The sequence below is a fragment of the Mixophyes fleayi genome, chromosome 5, assembly GCF_038048845.1.
Source record: "Mixophyes fleayi isolate aMixFle1 chromosome 5, aMixFle1.hap1, whole genome shotgun sequence".
Lineage (NCBI taxonomy): Eukaryota > Metazoa > Chordata > Amphibia > Anura > Limnodynastidae > Mixophyes > Mixophyes fleayi.
This window is the reverse complement of record NC_134406.1, coordinates 137663196-137678037: the sequence shown is the minus strand read 5'-3', so window position 1 is coordinate 137678037 and position 14842 is coordinate 137663196. Positions and strand designations below refer to the sequence as shown.

The 14842-nt window shown below is 40.8% G+C and overlaps 1 protein-coding gene and 1 pseudogene across 4 annotated transcripts in view; both read right to left on the bottom strand.

The window, feature by feature from the left end:
• Positions 1-671: 671 nt before the first annotated feature.
• On the bottom strand, positions 672-2575 carry LOC142159479 (mitochondrial import receptor subunit TOM20 homolog; annotated as a pseudogene).
• Positions 2576-5602: 3027 nt separating this feature from the next.
• LOC142158666 (NFX1-type zinc finger-containing protein 1-like) overlaps positions 5603-14842 on the bottom strand; it is a 162457-nt gene continuing 153217 nt past the window's right edge. For all 4 annotated transcript variants that reach the window (XM_075212852.1, XM_075212854.1, XM_075212855.1 and 1 more), the window contains one exon: positions 5603-13622. In XM_075212852.1, the coding sequence (XP_075068953.1) occupies positions 11382-13622 (2241 nt within the window). In that variant the 3' untranslated portion in view covers positions 5603-11381. The remainder of the gene's footprint in view (positions 13623-14842) is intronic.

The following is a 14842-nucleotide window of genomic DNA, read 5'->3' as shown; positions in this document are numbered from 1 at the left end:
GATTGGAGTCATGCTGATCCACCCTCTACGCTAAATGAAGCAGAATGTTTCGAGCTGAGAGTTCATCCTGTCCACTTATTATTGCCAGAGTATACTGTCACGGAATTGCCAAATGAGCAGAGCGGTACACAGGGAGGATCCAGAGAGTAGTCAGGTCTAGCCAAATAATCAAAACAGCTGAGTAACAAGGTACCAAATCGTAACAGAGGAGAATAGTAGGGAGGAAGTCAAGTCAGAACTGAAGAATACTTGATAAGAAATAACAGGAGACGCTGGAGTGGGGAGTGAACCAATACTCTAGCACCCCAATGGTGCCAGAGGATGCTATGTAAACAGTAAGGTGCACCCTGATTGGGTGAAGGAGATTCAGCGTTGACACACTGACCGCCGACAGGTGAGCATGCTCAGCGAGCCAGCAGGGCATGGGCACGCACAGCGTGCAAAGAAACAAGGAAGTGTCCCCGTTGGTAGGCAACGGGACGCGGCTGTCGGGGAAGCGCAGCTAGTGTCAGTGCGGAGATGGCGCCTGACAGGCATATTCAGTAATAAGGTTTACAGTATTCAATCCTGCTAAGCATTGTACTGCAGTACCATGTAGTGCAGACTTGTCCAACCTGTGACTCTCCAGGTGTTGTGAAACTACAAGCTCCAAGGCCTGATGTAGTGCAATATTATTTCACATCATCTTCATTCAAACTGTGAAAACTTCCAGTACTCTGGATAATGGTTGGTAGTTTAGTCAAGACCATCGGAAAAACTTCTGTTGGAAGCAGCTGGAGGTTGTTTGCAAACAGCAATTGTATTTTTTAAGTGATCAACACATTTTTCAGCTTGTGTTAGCAACTCCTTATGCTAGAACCTGAATTTCTTCAAGGAAATACTTTTGAACAGCCTCAGCATTTTCAAAATCAGGTAACCTAGGCTGACCAGATCTCTCTTTAGTAAGTTTCTGTTTTCTCTTGTAGATAATTCTTAAAAGTTGTGATCACTCCTCCTTTCTTGTCGAAATAAAAAGAGTAACCTAGAAACTTAACCCAGCGCACTCTGGCCGCTATGGAACTGGTCTTCCCCACAATCTCCACCCTCCTTTCTCTCCGTTGCTGCCCCTTTCCTCACATATTACAGTGATTGCTGTTAAAACCACCCACTCCATTTCTACACCCTTGGAGTGAAAAGGTGCTGCTGTTCTTTACAACCCTCACCATTACTCCCTATGTTGCCTTATATATTACTCCTTTAATTTCTTTTCTTATGCTTCTGGTCCTTTTTTACAGATTCAACCTTAGCCCTCTTGATCTCTCTCCTTTCTGTTCTCCACTTCTGACTGTCTCCACCTGTGCCTTCTATACTTTCCTTTGCCACCTATTGCTTGTTTTTAGTTCTCCCCTTGTTTCCCTGATTCACTACTTCTACTCCTCATTATTCCCCTCTCCTCTGTCTCTTCCCTCCCACTATATCTCTCTCTTTACATTTTCCAAAATGTTTAACTGCCTGGTCCTCTGATTGAGCAAATCTGCCACCCACTTCAGTTCTGGACCACAATTGGTAAGATCATGAGACTTTCCCGGACATTGTGGGAAAGTTGGAAAGTATAGTGGAAACAGTCTGGGTCTAAAAATATTGGTTGCCATGAGACAAAAGGGGCCCACCCACAATTTAATATCATTTAATTTTTATAAGAAATAAATAAAATTTTCAAAAAGTACATAAGTGGTAAAAAGGTACAATTAAAATGTTTGCGGAATAAATGTATATATTTTAGCAATTACAGTTGACATATATTGTACATATAACTGGCAGTATACAGTAGATACTAAATGTAAATACAGAGTGTTATAATTGAATTATTTAAAAAAAAAAAGTTAAATAGATGGTGGATATTTTTAAATAGTTTTCTTGTACTGAACATTTTACACATTAACAGGTAGTTCGAAAGCATATCTCATGCAGTCTACTATATTAAAAGTGATTGTTTACTATCACTAGATGATTGTGCGAATGTGTCAATAATTGCTTGTGCATACAACTCATCTAACAATTCCTTTTCAATGGATAGCAACATGTATGATTCCAAGTTCTCCTCAGACAGTGAATTTCTGAGCCTTGTCTTTATGATCTTTAGCTTTGAAAATGTCCTCTCATAGAAAGGTTATCATATGCCTTGTCATGAAGGCTGTTGGGTGCCAGAATTTTTCAGTAAACACGATGTGCAAGTGCTACAAATTTTATACTTGTTGCAACTGGAATCCATATTCTCACCATCATTAAGCAATGGGTTTAATACATCAAAGTTCGAAGCAAAAGAAAACAATTCCAATATTACTTGATCTTTGCTGAATTGAGGAGACATCTTAATAATACCCTCCAATGCTTCATCTTCAAGGCCCTTCCCTGCAATAGTTTTAAACTTTGCTGGGTCCAAGCAGGATAAATCTTTATACAACTTTTTGCGTTGTACAAAGTGCGAATCTAGTGACTAGACAATGTTTTCCATTATTAGGCTAAACACATTTACTCCAAAATCAGCTAGAGAATCTGAGGAATTTCCTTCATCATCTATAAGCTCATCTGTCATTCTTTTCTTCCGCTGTCTCTTAACTGGCAATGTTGTTTCCAAAGAGTCAATTTCCAATGTTTGATTTTCGTCTATGTTCAACTGTGAAATCTTGTTATTACATTTATTTACAAATTCCAATGCCTTGCTGTGAGCATTATAAAATGTTTTTATCTGTTCCTTCAACTTTATTGTAGCTGAATCTACTAAACTCCATGCAGTAAACATATTTGCACCACTTGTCTGTAAATAACTTGATAACGAGGCTGTAGTTTCAAATATATACAAGTAACTAAATGCTGTCAATATTGTTTCAATCTTTAGAAGACTTTGAAGTAAAACATTTGCTTCTTGTTTTGTTTTTGCATCAAAACTTTTCTGAATCTTGTATCATTGATATGTCAGTAGATTTACAAAAGTACTGACAGCGGCATCATCAAAGTGTATAGGCAAGCACGATGGCTAAGTGGTTCTGCCTCAGAGCGCTGGGGTCATGAGTTCAATTCCCGAACATGGCCTTATCTGTGTGGAGTTTGTATGTTCTCCCCGTGTTTGCGTGGGTTTCCTCCAGTGCTCCTGTTTCCTCACACACTCCAAAAACATACTGGTAGGTTAATTGGCTGTTATCAATTTGACCCTAGTCTCTCACTCTGTGTGTGTGTGTGTGTGTGTTAGGGAATTTAGACTGTACGCTCCAATGGGGCAGGGACTGATGTGAGTTAGTTCTCTGTACAGCGCTGCGGAATTAGTGGCGCTATATAAATAGTTGATGATGATGATGAATGTCCAAATATAGTTGTTGCTGCATTGGATTTTCCTGACTATCTTGTCTCACCAATTAACTTTAATCGTTGAATTTTTTCTTTTCCTGGATGTTTTCCAACAACTTCTATCCATACAGCTATTCTCTTGTACGATGTTTTCACAAAAGTTGCTAAGTTCTGGAGCAACTTTAATAAAGAAACTGCAGGCAAGCAACATTTTGCTGTTACAGTTATCACCAAATTCAAGACATGGGCATAGCACCATATATGAACATGTTGATTAGCCATATCAGTAATTTTTTTTTTTTAAATCCAGTATTTTTATTGAAATTTTTTAAGATATAAACATACTAAACAACAAAAAGAAAAGAAAAACAATCGCATACATATCGGAATTAAATGACGGAATTTACAGGATTACATTAAAGCATAATAATAATAAATGTGCTATATTCATTCAGGATCATACATCGTAAATGCTTATACATAAGTATGTTACACATGCAGGGTTTATCACATGGACTCAGATACTTATTATAAGAACTGCGGTAGCCATACATTTAAGTAGATAGAGCATCTGTACTAGATGACATAGGATAGAATGGAGACTCTAACCATCTGTACCATATATTCTCAAATTCCTTCAGAGCCTGTCTGCTAGTATAAACAAATCTCTCGTGCCTTATGGTGGTATTGACCAGTGCCTTCCAATTTTTAATCGTGGGACTCGTCGGGGCCAACCACAGCCTCGCTATACAGACCTTAGCCAACATCAATAACTGTGAAATGTACATTTTTGTCAGTTTATTAACTTTCCCCTTCAAACGGAGCCCAAAGAGACAAGTGGCCGGTGAACGAAGAGACACTTCAATTCCAGTAACCTGAATACATCTCCTGATCCTTCGCCAGAAGATTTGTGTACATGAACACTCCCATAGAAGGTGCCAAAAGTTAGCATTGATCGAATTGCATTTCGGACAGTTAGGGGTAGCATCCGGGTGAAATTTTGCCAATCTAATAGGGGTAAAGTAGGCCCTGTGTAAGATAAACACCTGTATTTGTTGAAATTTTAATGATGAAGTATAACCTTTAGTACTGTCTGTAACCATTTCCCACTCCTTGTCTGATAAAGGGCCAATATCTATTTCCCACTGATTCCTCAAACCATCCAAATCATCTGCAGTGGATTCATACAGAAGACATGAATACATTCGAGAGATCAGACCTCTATAACCCAAGGCCTGTAATTGTTTCCTCAGTGGATTCACCCCAAACACAAAAGTCTCCCCTTTAAATTGTGTGTCTAGGGCGTGTCGTAACTGAAGGTAAGAATAAAACATTGTTCTGGGTACAGAGAATTCCCCAACCAACTGTTCGAAGGATTTAAGTACATTTGTATCATAAAGCTGACCTACCGACACCACACCCAACCGAGACCACTCCCTGGCCCTCTTCACTGTATTCAACTTCTCAAATTTCTTTGCCCCCCAGATAGGAGTATGTGGAACAATGTCAGTTTGTTTCATTATTTTATTACAGATTGTCCAAATCTTAACTGCCTGAATCAGGAGCGGAGGAGCCCGCATACCAAGTCGCCCCGCCAGCAGTGACTGTAAGGGAGTGTGATTAGAATTAAATTGGTGTACCAACACCCAATGTAGCTCATGGTAATCGGGGTCCGAAACCCATGCCTTAAGGTGGACCAATTGAGAGGCAAAATAATATAATTTCAAGTTAGGAAGTGCAAATCCACCAGAAGATCTGGATCTATACAGCGAGCTGAGCTTGACCTTAGCCCTTCCCCCTCCCCAAACCAATGAAATCAAATAGCTATCAATGCATCGGAAAATGGAGGGTGGAATATATACAGGTGACTGCTGGAGTATATATAAAAACTTTGGCTGCACCATCATCTTAATTAAATTTATCCTACCGGAGACAGAAAGTGGGAGCTTCTTCCATACATGAGTTTTTTCTTTAATGTATTTGATCTGGGGCCGCAAATTAAGTTCTACATATTCAGCGGGGGTATTAGAGATCGTATCAGTAATTTTACTTTGTAAACCATTATACTGATCATGGTAGAATGCAGCTCCTTCTGTACAATCAGATAAACCTTTATTTGGGATCAATTTTAAGATGCTGTAATATTTCAGTCAATAGATCAAAAAAGTCCCTGCCCTGTAGCATCATTACTTTGCACAACTGAAAAGTAATCGCCCACTGTAAATGGTTGAATATTAAAGTACACCTCGGATGTATAATCACAAGTAATAGACACAACTTCAGTTAGCACAACAAATAGATTTATTTAAAATATACTTAGCTACAAGTGTTGATCAATTCATAGGTATATATGTCCAGTACAACAATCGCATCAGCAATTCTAGGAGCCCTCCTCAGTCAGTCAGTGAGGCTAGAATGGGTTTCAGGCTCCCTGGCTCTTCTGCAGTCTGAATTATTCCAAGGAAATGGATACCCCCCTATCTCAGTTTATATAGTAAGCAGAAAATTATTACAGTCACGGCCCCAGGTGTACATGTCATAAGGCCATATGTTGCAAGACTAACTGAATCATTAACAGTTAGATGGCTAAAGTGAATACTGATGCAATTGATGACAGTATAATTCTGAGTAAAACAGTTAATTTGGCAAACTAAGCAATTACATTCCTATATTGCTTATAAACAAACATGTTGGTAAATAACCATTGTCTCTCTGAGTTCTAAATTACTTAAAGAGCTGAGTTTACAGGACATAGTCCACTGCACTAGTTGTAGAGAAAACATGATCATAAAAGACAAATAAATAATGTGAAGAAACATCACAGACTTAGTATCTGTTCATAGAGACACATAGAAATCAATGATAGACTCCATCTTGTTTCTTCAAAGGAAAATGCCATAACTACTACACCCACTGATAACACAATTAAGCACATACCGAATAATATGCTGAACTGATTGATGGATGATGAGTGATGGATGAATTATCTTGTGTTAAATAAACTTGAATAGATGAAGCACACTCAAACTGATGTCGACGCAATAAACAAAATCTGCTGTCTTTGCAATGTGTGCAATAGCTCGATACAAAGTTGACTCCGGCTGCACGTCGCAATCTCAGGCTTGGATTCCCAGCTAAGCTTCATTGCACATTCACTATAGTAAAGATCTGAGCCTATATAATGTATGCGTTGGCCCCACATAACCCTAATCAGAATTATTTTTTCAGAGTTATTTATTATATTCTTAAATATAAAATATCCTCAAAAAATGATTTTGTTAAAATAGTAAAACAACGTAAATTTTAGTAGCATACAGTAATAATATTGGAACTTCTATTATATTTTCAAGCTGCTTAAAGGTCAGTAACATGTTAAACATATTGTCTAATATTTAAGGGGGCCCACTTGCCATCGGGCAAGCTGACACCCTGGCCAGTCTGCCACTGAGTGCAAAGTGCTTGTTCAGTAGATACTGCTATAGCAACAAATTAACTTTTCTTTCATTTTGGGCTTTACTTTCCAGTATTTTTATTTTATCCCCTTTACAAAACATTTATATTGCACATAAACCATCTTAGATGTATCATAGCCTTTTTTTCCTTACCTGATTAATCGGATACCTTTGTGAAAATAGAATATAAGCTGTAAACTATATTTTTCACTAATAGTGTATTGCATCTAGATGTAGTCATAGCCTTGCTGAATTCTTCTCGCATTTTCCTAGTTATGTGATCAAGTATTCAAAAGCACTCCAGTTGCATATGGTAAATGAATCAAACAAATATTAGTCTTTAATACCTGTGATATCTTGCAAGCCATGTTCTCCACTACACATATTACAAAAACAATGTTTAAATTGGTTCAAAATAATTTAATATGTACTAATCAAAACCAAAACCGCTATACATCATCATCTGGCTCCTCCTCCCCCCCCACCCTCTCCCTGTTGGAGTCCCGCAGGGCTCTGTTCTCGGTCCTTTACTCTTCTCGCTCTATACTTCCTCACTTGGCGCTCTCATCTCCTCCTTTGGTCTTCAGTATCACCTCTATGCTGACGACATCCAACTCTACATCTCTTCACCTGATCTTTCCCCCACCCTCCTCGCTCATGTATCCGACTGCCTCTCCGCCATCTCCTCCTGGATGTCGGAGCGCTTTCTCAAAATCAACATTTCCAAAACTGAACTCATTGTCTTTCCTCCTCCCAACCACCCATCCCACCATGACCTCTCCATTGTCGTTAACAACACTACCATCTCCTCCGTCACCCAACTCCGCTGCTTGGGTGTCACCCTTGACTCCTCTCTCTCTTTTGCCCCCCACATTCATTCCCTTGCCCAAGCCTGTCGCTTCCAACTACGCAACATTGCCCGCATCCGTCCCTTTCTCTCTCAGGAGGCCACCAAAACCATCATACACGCACTCATCATCTCCCGCCTGGATTACTGCAACCTCCTCCTCACCGGCCTCCCCCACTCTCGTCTCTCCCCCCGCCGCTCTATTCTCAACGCGGCCGCAAGACTCATCTACCTCTCACGCCGCTCCTCCTCTGCCTCCCCTCTCTGCCTTGCCCTTCACTGGCCCCCTTTCCCCTACAGAATTCTTTTCAAACTCCTCACCACCACCTACAAGGCTCTCTCCCACTCTACTGCCCCTTATATCTCTAACCTCCTCTCCATTCACACTCCCGACCGCTCCCTGCGCTCGGCCAATGACCGCCGCCTCTCCTCCACTCTGATCACCTCTTCCCATTCCAGAATCCAGGACTTTTCCCGTGCAGCCCCCCTTCACTGGAATGACCTCCCTCGCTCCATCCGCCTCTCTCCCACTCTGTGCTCCTTCAAACGTACACTCAAAACTCACCTCTTTCTCAAAGCCTACCACCCATCTACTTAACCCCTATTTCCTCCGCTCATTCTCCCCTCTCTCCCATTGCCTCAACCGGCTCCTTTTGTGCCTGGTCTGTCAACCCTCCCTTAGGATGTAAGCTCGAATGAGCAGGGCCCTCTTCCCTCCTGTCTCCTCACCTGTTCTTCTGCTCCATGCTTATTGCAGCAGCCTGCCTGGAGTTTCTGAAGTATTGGTATTTTTGTTTCTTGTTCTGTACTGTTTCACCCTGTATACACTACTGTTTGTACTGTGCACGGCGCTGCGGAAATCTTGTGGCGCCTAACAAATAAATGATAATAATAATAATAATAATATACACTTTCAGCCGAGCACAAAACCCTAGGTCAAAGGAACTCTTAAAAAGGATATGACAATCTTGGTGTGCTGAAGCTTGAAAGAACGTTTTCATTTACGGATTTGAAATTAATTGAGTAAGACTATTGGCACCTCTCCAAATCTGACAACAAATTTATTAATACACGTTTGAGTAAAGTGGTCACTGACTGATGGTTGATCAGGTTATGACACAAAACATTTATCCTATTTGAAGTTAATATGTCTTTTGTTACTGAATGCCAGTAGCCTAGCTGACGGTTGGCAACCATTCTGTATTAGTAGAAGCTGACAGGCATACTTGCCCAATTTAAAACTCTCCCCTGTGGGACATCCCTAAGGGGAGGTCAAGTTGCAAGTTCAGGGAAGGTGTGGCAATTTGCATTATTTTGGCCCCGACCCTGCGGTGAAATTATGTGATCTCACCCTGGGGAATGGGGGGCAATTTGCGGGGCCAAAATGGGTCTATCCTCATTTTTGAGGCCCACATCCCGCCCACTTCACTAGCAAGTGGGCGGGATCCCGGAGAAAGGCCTGAACGCACAGGGGGTCTGGGAGAACAACCTGGTATAAATCACACAGGTCGTAAAAGACAGGCTATAAACACATACTTTCCTAAGTGCTTCTCTAATAATATGTCACCATCCTTTCTAACATTTGTAAGAGTTAGAAAACGCTTTCACACACACAGAAAAATTCCAATATTTTCTTTATTGTTTGATGCATAGTAGAAAGTATAAAGACAGACTACACTAACAAATTATTATTACAGTTGAGTGTAAGCAGGGGAGGGCAGGCAAATCTTAGCCCGGGGAAGAAGACTCGACTATAGCAGCCTATTAGGAACATTTAAAGGAAAAAAATGACAAACAGCATTTCATAATGACATATTTTTTTGTATATCATGGAATGTATATACACATGAACATACAAGAATACAAAAGGGGACGCAGCAATTGGACCGAAATATCTAGCACTCCCTTGCTCCCAGCTAGCAAAATGTTGAGGGTCCAGTGTCGAGGACAAGTTGTGACATACTTACACAGGCCCAGTGCTACCATTAGGCAGCGTGAGGCAGCTGCCTAGGGTGCCGAGCTCTGGTGGGCGCCACTGAGGTCAAATACATTGTGCAATATTGTGAGGCAACTGCTGAGCTCATGAAAACAAGTTTCAGGTAAGGAAAGAGAGGAGAGAGGGGGCGTTGGTATGCTGCAGTGGGGGACATTGGGATTCAGATGCAGGGGGGTCATTGAGATGGGGGGTGCATTGAGATTCAGGGGAGACATTGGGGGCATTAAGATGCAGGGGGACATTGAAATGCAGGGGGGCAGTGTGCTGGAGAGGGGCTATTGTGATTCATGGTGGGGAAGTGTGCTGGAGAGGGGAGAATGTGATTCAGGGGGGTGTGTGACGCAGGCGGGGTACATTGATATCAGGGGGTGGTTGATGTGCTGTAGGGGGGATAGGAGGAACATTGAGATGCAGGAGAGGCAGTGAGCTGGAGAGAGGACAATGTGATTCAGGTAAGGTGGTGTGATACAGAGAGAGGGGCATGGTGTGATGCAGAGGGGGAGCAGTGGTGTGCTGCAGAGGGGGGGCAGTGGCGTGGTGCAGAAGGGGTGGCATGGTGTGATGCAGAGGGGGAGCAGTGGTGTGCTGCAGGGGGGACGGACAGTGGTGTGATGAAGGGACATATGTGTGATAAAGGGACATGTTGGGGCAGTCTATTCGGATTACTTGTCAATTCCATTCGGACCAATAAAGGAAAGGAGATGCCCATTGCTTTTAACAAGTGCATAATACATAGCCCATACTTGCCAACTCTCAGAAACAAGTTTCCGGGAGAGGGGGCGTGACTGGAGGGCGGGAGGGGGCGAGGCCAAACGTGTCATTTTGGACCCGCCCCCGCGAAAACGTAATTTACATCGCGGGGGGGCAAAATGACGCGATTGTCCTCGTCCCGCCCCCTCCCGCCCTCCAAAATGGCGTCAATCACCGAGAATTGCGTCATTTGACGCGATTCTCTGTAAAATCCAGGATGCGGGAGAAATGCCAACGAGCCCGGGAGACTGAACCTAATTTCGGGAGTCTCCCGGACATTCCGGGAGAGTTGGCAAGTATGACATAGCCTTATTGTGTCAAGTTCATTGTTCTGAAATCTAACACCTGGATGGCTCCCGTCTAGAAATCCTGTGTCTGCAGTGGAGTCTGGACAGCATTCCGCATCAAACATCACTGCATCTGGACCGCTAGAGGAGGTAAGGCTTATCTTTTTTTTTCTGAGGGTCTGTGAAGTGGGTACTCGGTGTGTATGCGGGGGGGGGTGGGGGTGGGGGGGGGTGTTAGTTTGAAATTTTGCCTAGGGCACCGAGACACTTTGCACCGGCCCTGTACTAGCAGATTAGAAGATAATTTCCTTATAGGAATAAAATAAGTTTTCAGAGCAGTGTCTCCAGGACAAATTTTGGTATGGGGCCAGGTGATGCTTTGGTCCCCCCCAGGTTAGGTCACACCCTCTTTTTGCAGAGGAAATGTGTTTCATACCAGTTACATAATATTGGAACTATCCATCTTAAAAGAAGATTCTGCTATGTTAAGTGTTTACCATACATATTCACATCTTTATGGTTTATACAGTGATAACAGATGAACTGATGTTAACAAATTACATTATTTGTTTTCCAATGCTTAATTAAGATCACTATTAATATACAAATTATTTTTCAGAGAAAATATTTGCCAAATATGTTTGAATGTGTTTTTTTTTTAAATCAAAATCTTCCTCATACTTTTAGGATTCCCCAAATGATAAAACATGTGTTTTTAGTAACTACTAATCTTCATCATCGAAACTGCACCGTGAGCAGCACAGTCTATTGTCTTCATCTACATTGGTAGGATAGATGTGCCCTGCAGCACACTTATGCCAGAGATCTTGTCTCAGGAGTTCTGTGTTTAGTAAAACTTTCTTTTCCTCTATCATATTAATAAGATCCATTGGTACTGGAATTTTTTTTAACTCAGCATGGACTTCATTCAAACTTATGGTGTGTTTGTTTTTTCTCATTTGTGAGATCAAAGCTCTGATATTATAAACAACTGGCATTTCTATATCAATAAATGACACCTCCACCTCTAAAGCCAATATGAATAATGTGTTGTTCTTTTCCAAAATGCAATCTTTACTTTTAGCTTTCTCAATGGCATTAGAAAGAGTATCAATTTCCCAAAGTACATTGGATAGATCATTAGGCCTCTTCTGCAACTTGTTTCTAATCATACCAAGCTTTTGCCAGAATTTAATTTTTTCACTTACTAACATCAGTGAATAAAGGGTGAAGTCGTCATCTTGCAACTGCTGTACTGTGTTATTAGCCTCTGGAAAGTGCCTTAAGTCAGCTTCATTTTCACTCAAGAACATTTCCAAATGGTTTAACCATTTGAAAATTACGATTTCTTTCACATTCTCCAAATCAGAAAGAGTTTTCTTGATCAAATTGCCATACCGTAAATTTTGCTTAATGGGTTTTGAACATTTGGGACATGACTTCAGTTTAATAACTTGGTCTTCTTCCTCTTGTTCCATCCATTCCGAAAATTTTGTCACTTCAAAAAAATGAGGACAGTCCATAAGTTGGACGAAACGGGCATCTGGGTCCGCCTCCTTTCCAAAGAACAATTCTTTTACTTCATCGGCATCACAAACTCTGCATTTCTTGGGGCATGGTTCCCCACAAAGACCGATGCATAAGTGTCCACATTTCATTGTCTTCCTGCATGGTTCCTCGCAGGCTTCTCTGTCACAGGGCTCCCAACAAAGTTTTGTACACCTTTTATGCATACATCCCCACCCGCACAGCTTTATACATGGAGTACAAGGCTCAATGCATTGCTTAGGGCATTTACTATGAAAACATTTCTTTTCACAGGTAAGGCTACAAAAACAATCAGAGAAGCACTTTTCTTCACACTTATGAGAGCAGAAAAGCACAATACCACACAGTTTTGCACAGTTCATGTGAAAGCCTTGTTCAAGGCAGCTAGTACAGCTTCCAGGGCAGTTGTGTCCACACATCAGTTTTTCTTCACATTTCACATGACATTTTAATTCGGTACTGTTCTTTTCTGCTTCTGTCTTCATATGGCATAATGTTTTGACTGTGTGACCACATTCCAAAGTAACTTTTATCTCTTCAGGACAATTTTTGCAGAACTGACCGCAGAATCGGACACATTTGTGACCACATTCCAAGATCCGTGGGCAGGCTTCTTTGCATGTGAATTCGTCTGGAGACATTGAACATGGAACATCCTGAATGTGTCCACATGAAGGGATCTTCTTAGGCACAAGCTCTTGACATCTCCCACAGGATTCACTACAAAGTTTCCTGCACTTATGCCCATTTACACAGTTGACATTACAAGGCTTTCTGCATTTGAAGGCTTTATGTTCCGGATCATACGGGTGACATGAAAGTGTACAAACATGCCCACAATCTAATCTGTATTGACAAGGAATCAGGCATCCACCTTCTGGAACGTTTTGAAAGTCTTCAGCTTTGGACACATAATTTGTGGTGTTGGGATGATGGACACATTGGAGTTTCAGGTCTTTACCAATTTGGCCATTTTCTTTTAATACGTCATTGATCTTGCTCCAAAGGGGAACTTTAGAAAGAATCTGCATGTTCCCTATACAGAATAATCCTTTCTTGGCTCTTGACAGGGCAACACATACCCGGTTTGGGATTTTAAGGAAGCCAATATTACCTTCTAGATTGCTCCTTACTAATGAAAGGATTATAATTTCATTTTCCTCTCCTTGATATTTATCTACTACACACACTCTGACACCCTCAAACTTTGATTTGGGCATCATTTTCTGTAAACAGTGAAGTTGTCCAGAATAAGTAGTAAGTATTGTGATGTGTGATGGTGAGTAGCCTTGTTGTATAAAATAGAGGCACAATGACTTCACAAAAGCGGCCTCATGGGTATTCTGATGACTTTTCCCTTCTCTGATGTGCTCCTCAAGATAACTGTGGTCCACGAGGTAGAGGTTATGACAAACACCCTATTAAATAAAAGCAATATATACTTTAATATATCATAGGAGTAAAATATGACACTGTGACAGATGTTTTGTATATATACAAAATATGTCTTGTATATACAAAATACAATTACATTTCTAACAGTCCAATTATGTACAAAGACGTATAGGTATTCCACTGTACGGTCTCTGTCCCCAGTTGGGTAATGGTATCTGTAGGGGTATATAAGCTGCTAAAATAGGAGGTGTCCTACCTGTTAATAGCTAATTTACCAGAAAAGAATTAAAGCTCGACACCTACCCTTAGTTGGTGTGGTGCTGTCAGGACTTATTTGTCCACAGTGTGATTGAGATGTCATTTAAATCATAAATAATAGGTTCAAGGGTGAGTTTTAATATAATGACAGTAATGTAATCGTAATAGCCCTAATAGCTTGGTGAGATTAATTGATGGTAACGAAGTGATCTAAAATACAGGGCTCTTAGCAGAAGAGATGACATTGAAAAAGGTGATGTATTTTGGAATAGCTTTATAGGAACACCATAAAAATCAACATAATAATAATGTTAGCAATTCATATATGCAATGGTTAGCACACAAAAATGATGAAGTCATAAAATAACCATCCTAGTTTGATGTAAACTGTTCCCTCATCTATGTGTATAACGATTAGTTTACATCAAGCTAGGATGGCTATTTTATGACTGCATATATTTTGTGTGCCACCTATTGCATTGCACTGAACCTATCTATATACACAAATAGAGTCCAATATGTTTTTCTGTGAGATGAATATTTTACTGGGTCCTTATACAGGTCAGGTAGAGTTTCAGGTGTTTATGTGGTGAGAAGTGGCAGTGAGTTTATTAGGATAAGGATTAGTAGGTATTCGTTGCATGCAAGATTATTGGTAAACTAAATATTGAAGTGTTTGGAATTGCTCACAATGTTGGGATTTTAAGTGGGAAAAGGGATGCGGTTTACTGGTTAATATCAGTGGGAATGGCCTTCTTTAATAACGGTTCCATTAATGGTATCTGTGTTTTCAGTTGTCGAGTATGATAACAGAGTCCAGCAATTTGAATTCATGGGTGCCTAAATTGTTTTTTTCAGGGTATTTATATCATGGACAACAGTCTAGGTTTGTCTTTTAGATGTGTTTAGTAATCCCAATTATAACCTAACACATATCGTTCTCTAATAAATGTAGACAAAAATATATAAGAAATAGAGTCAGAGC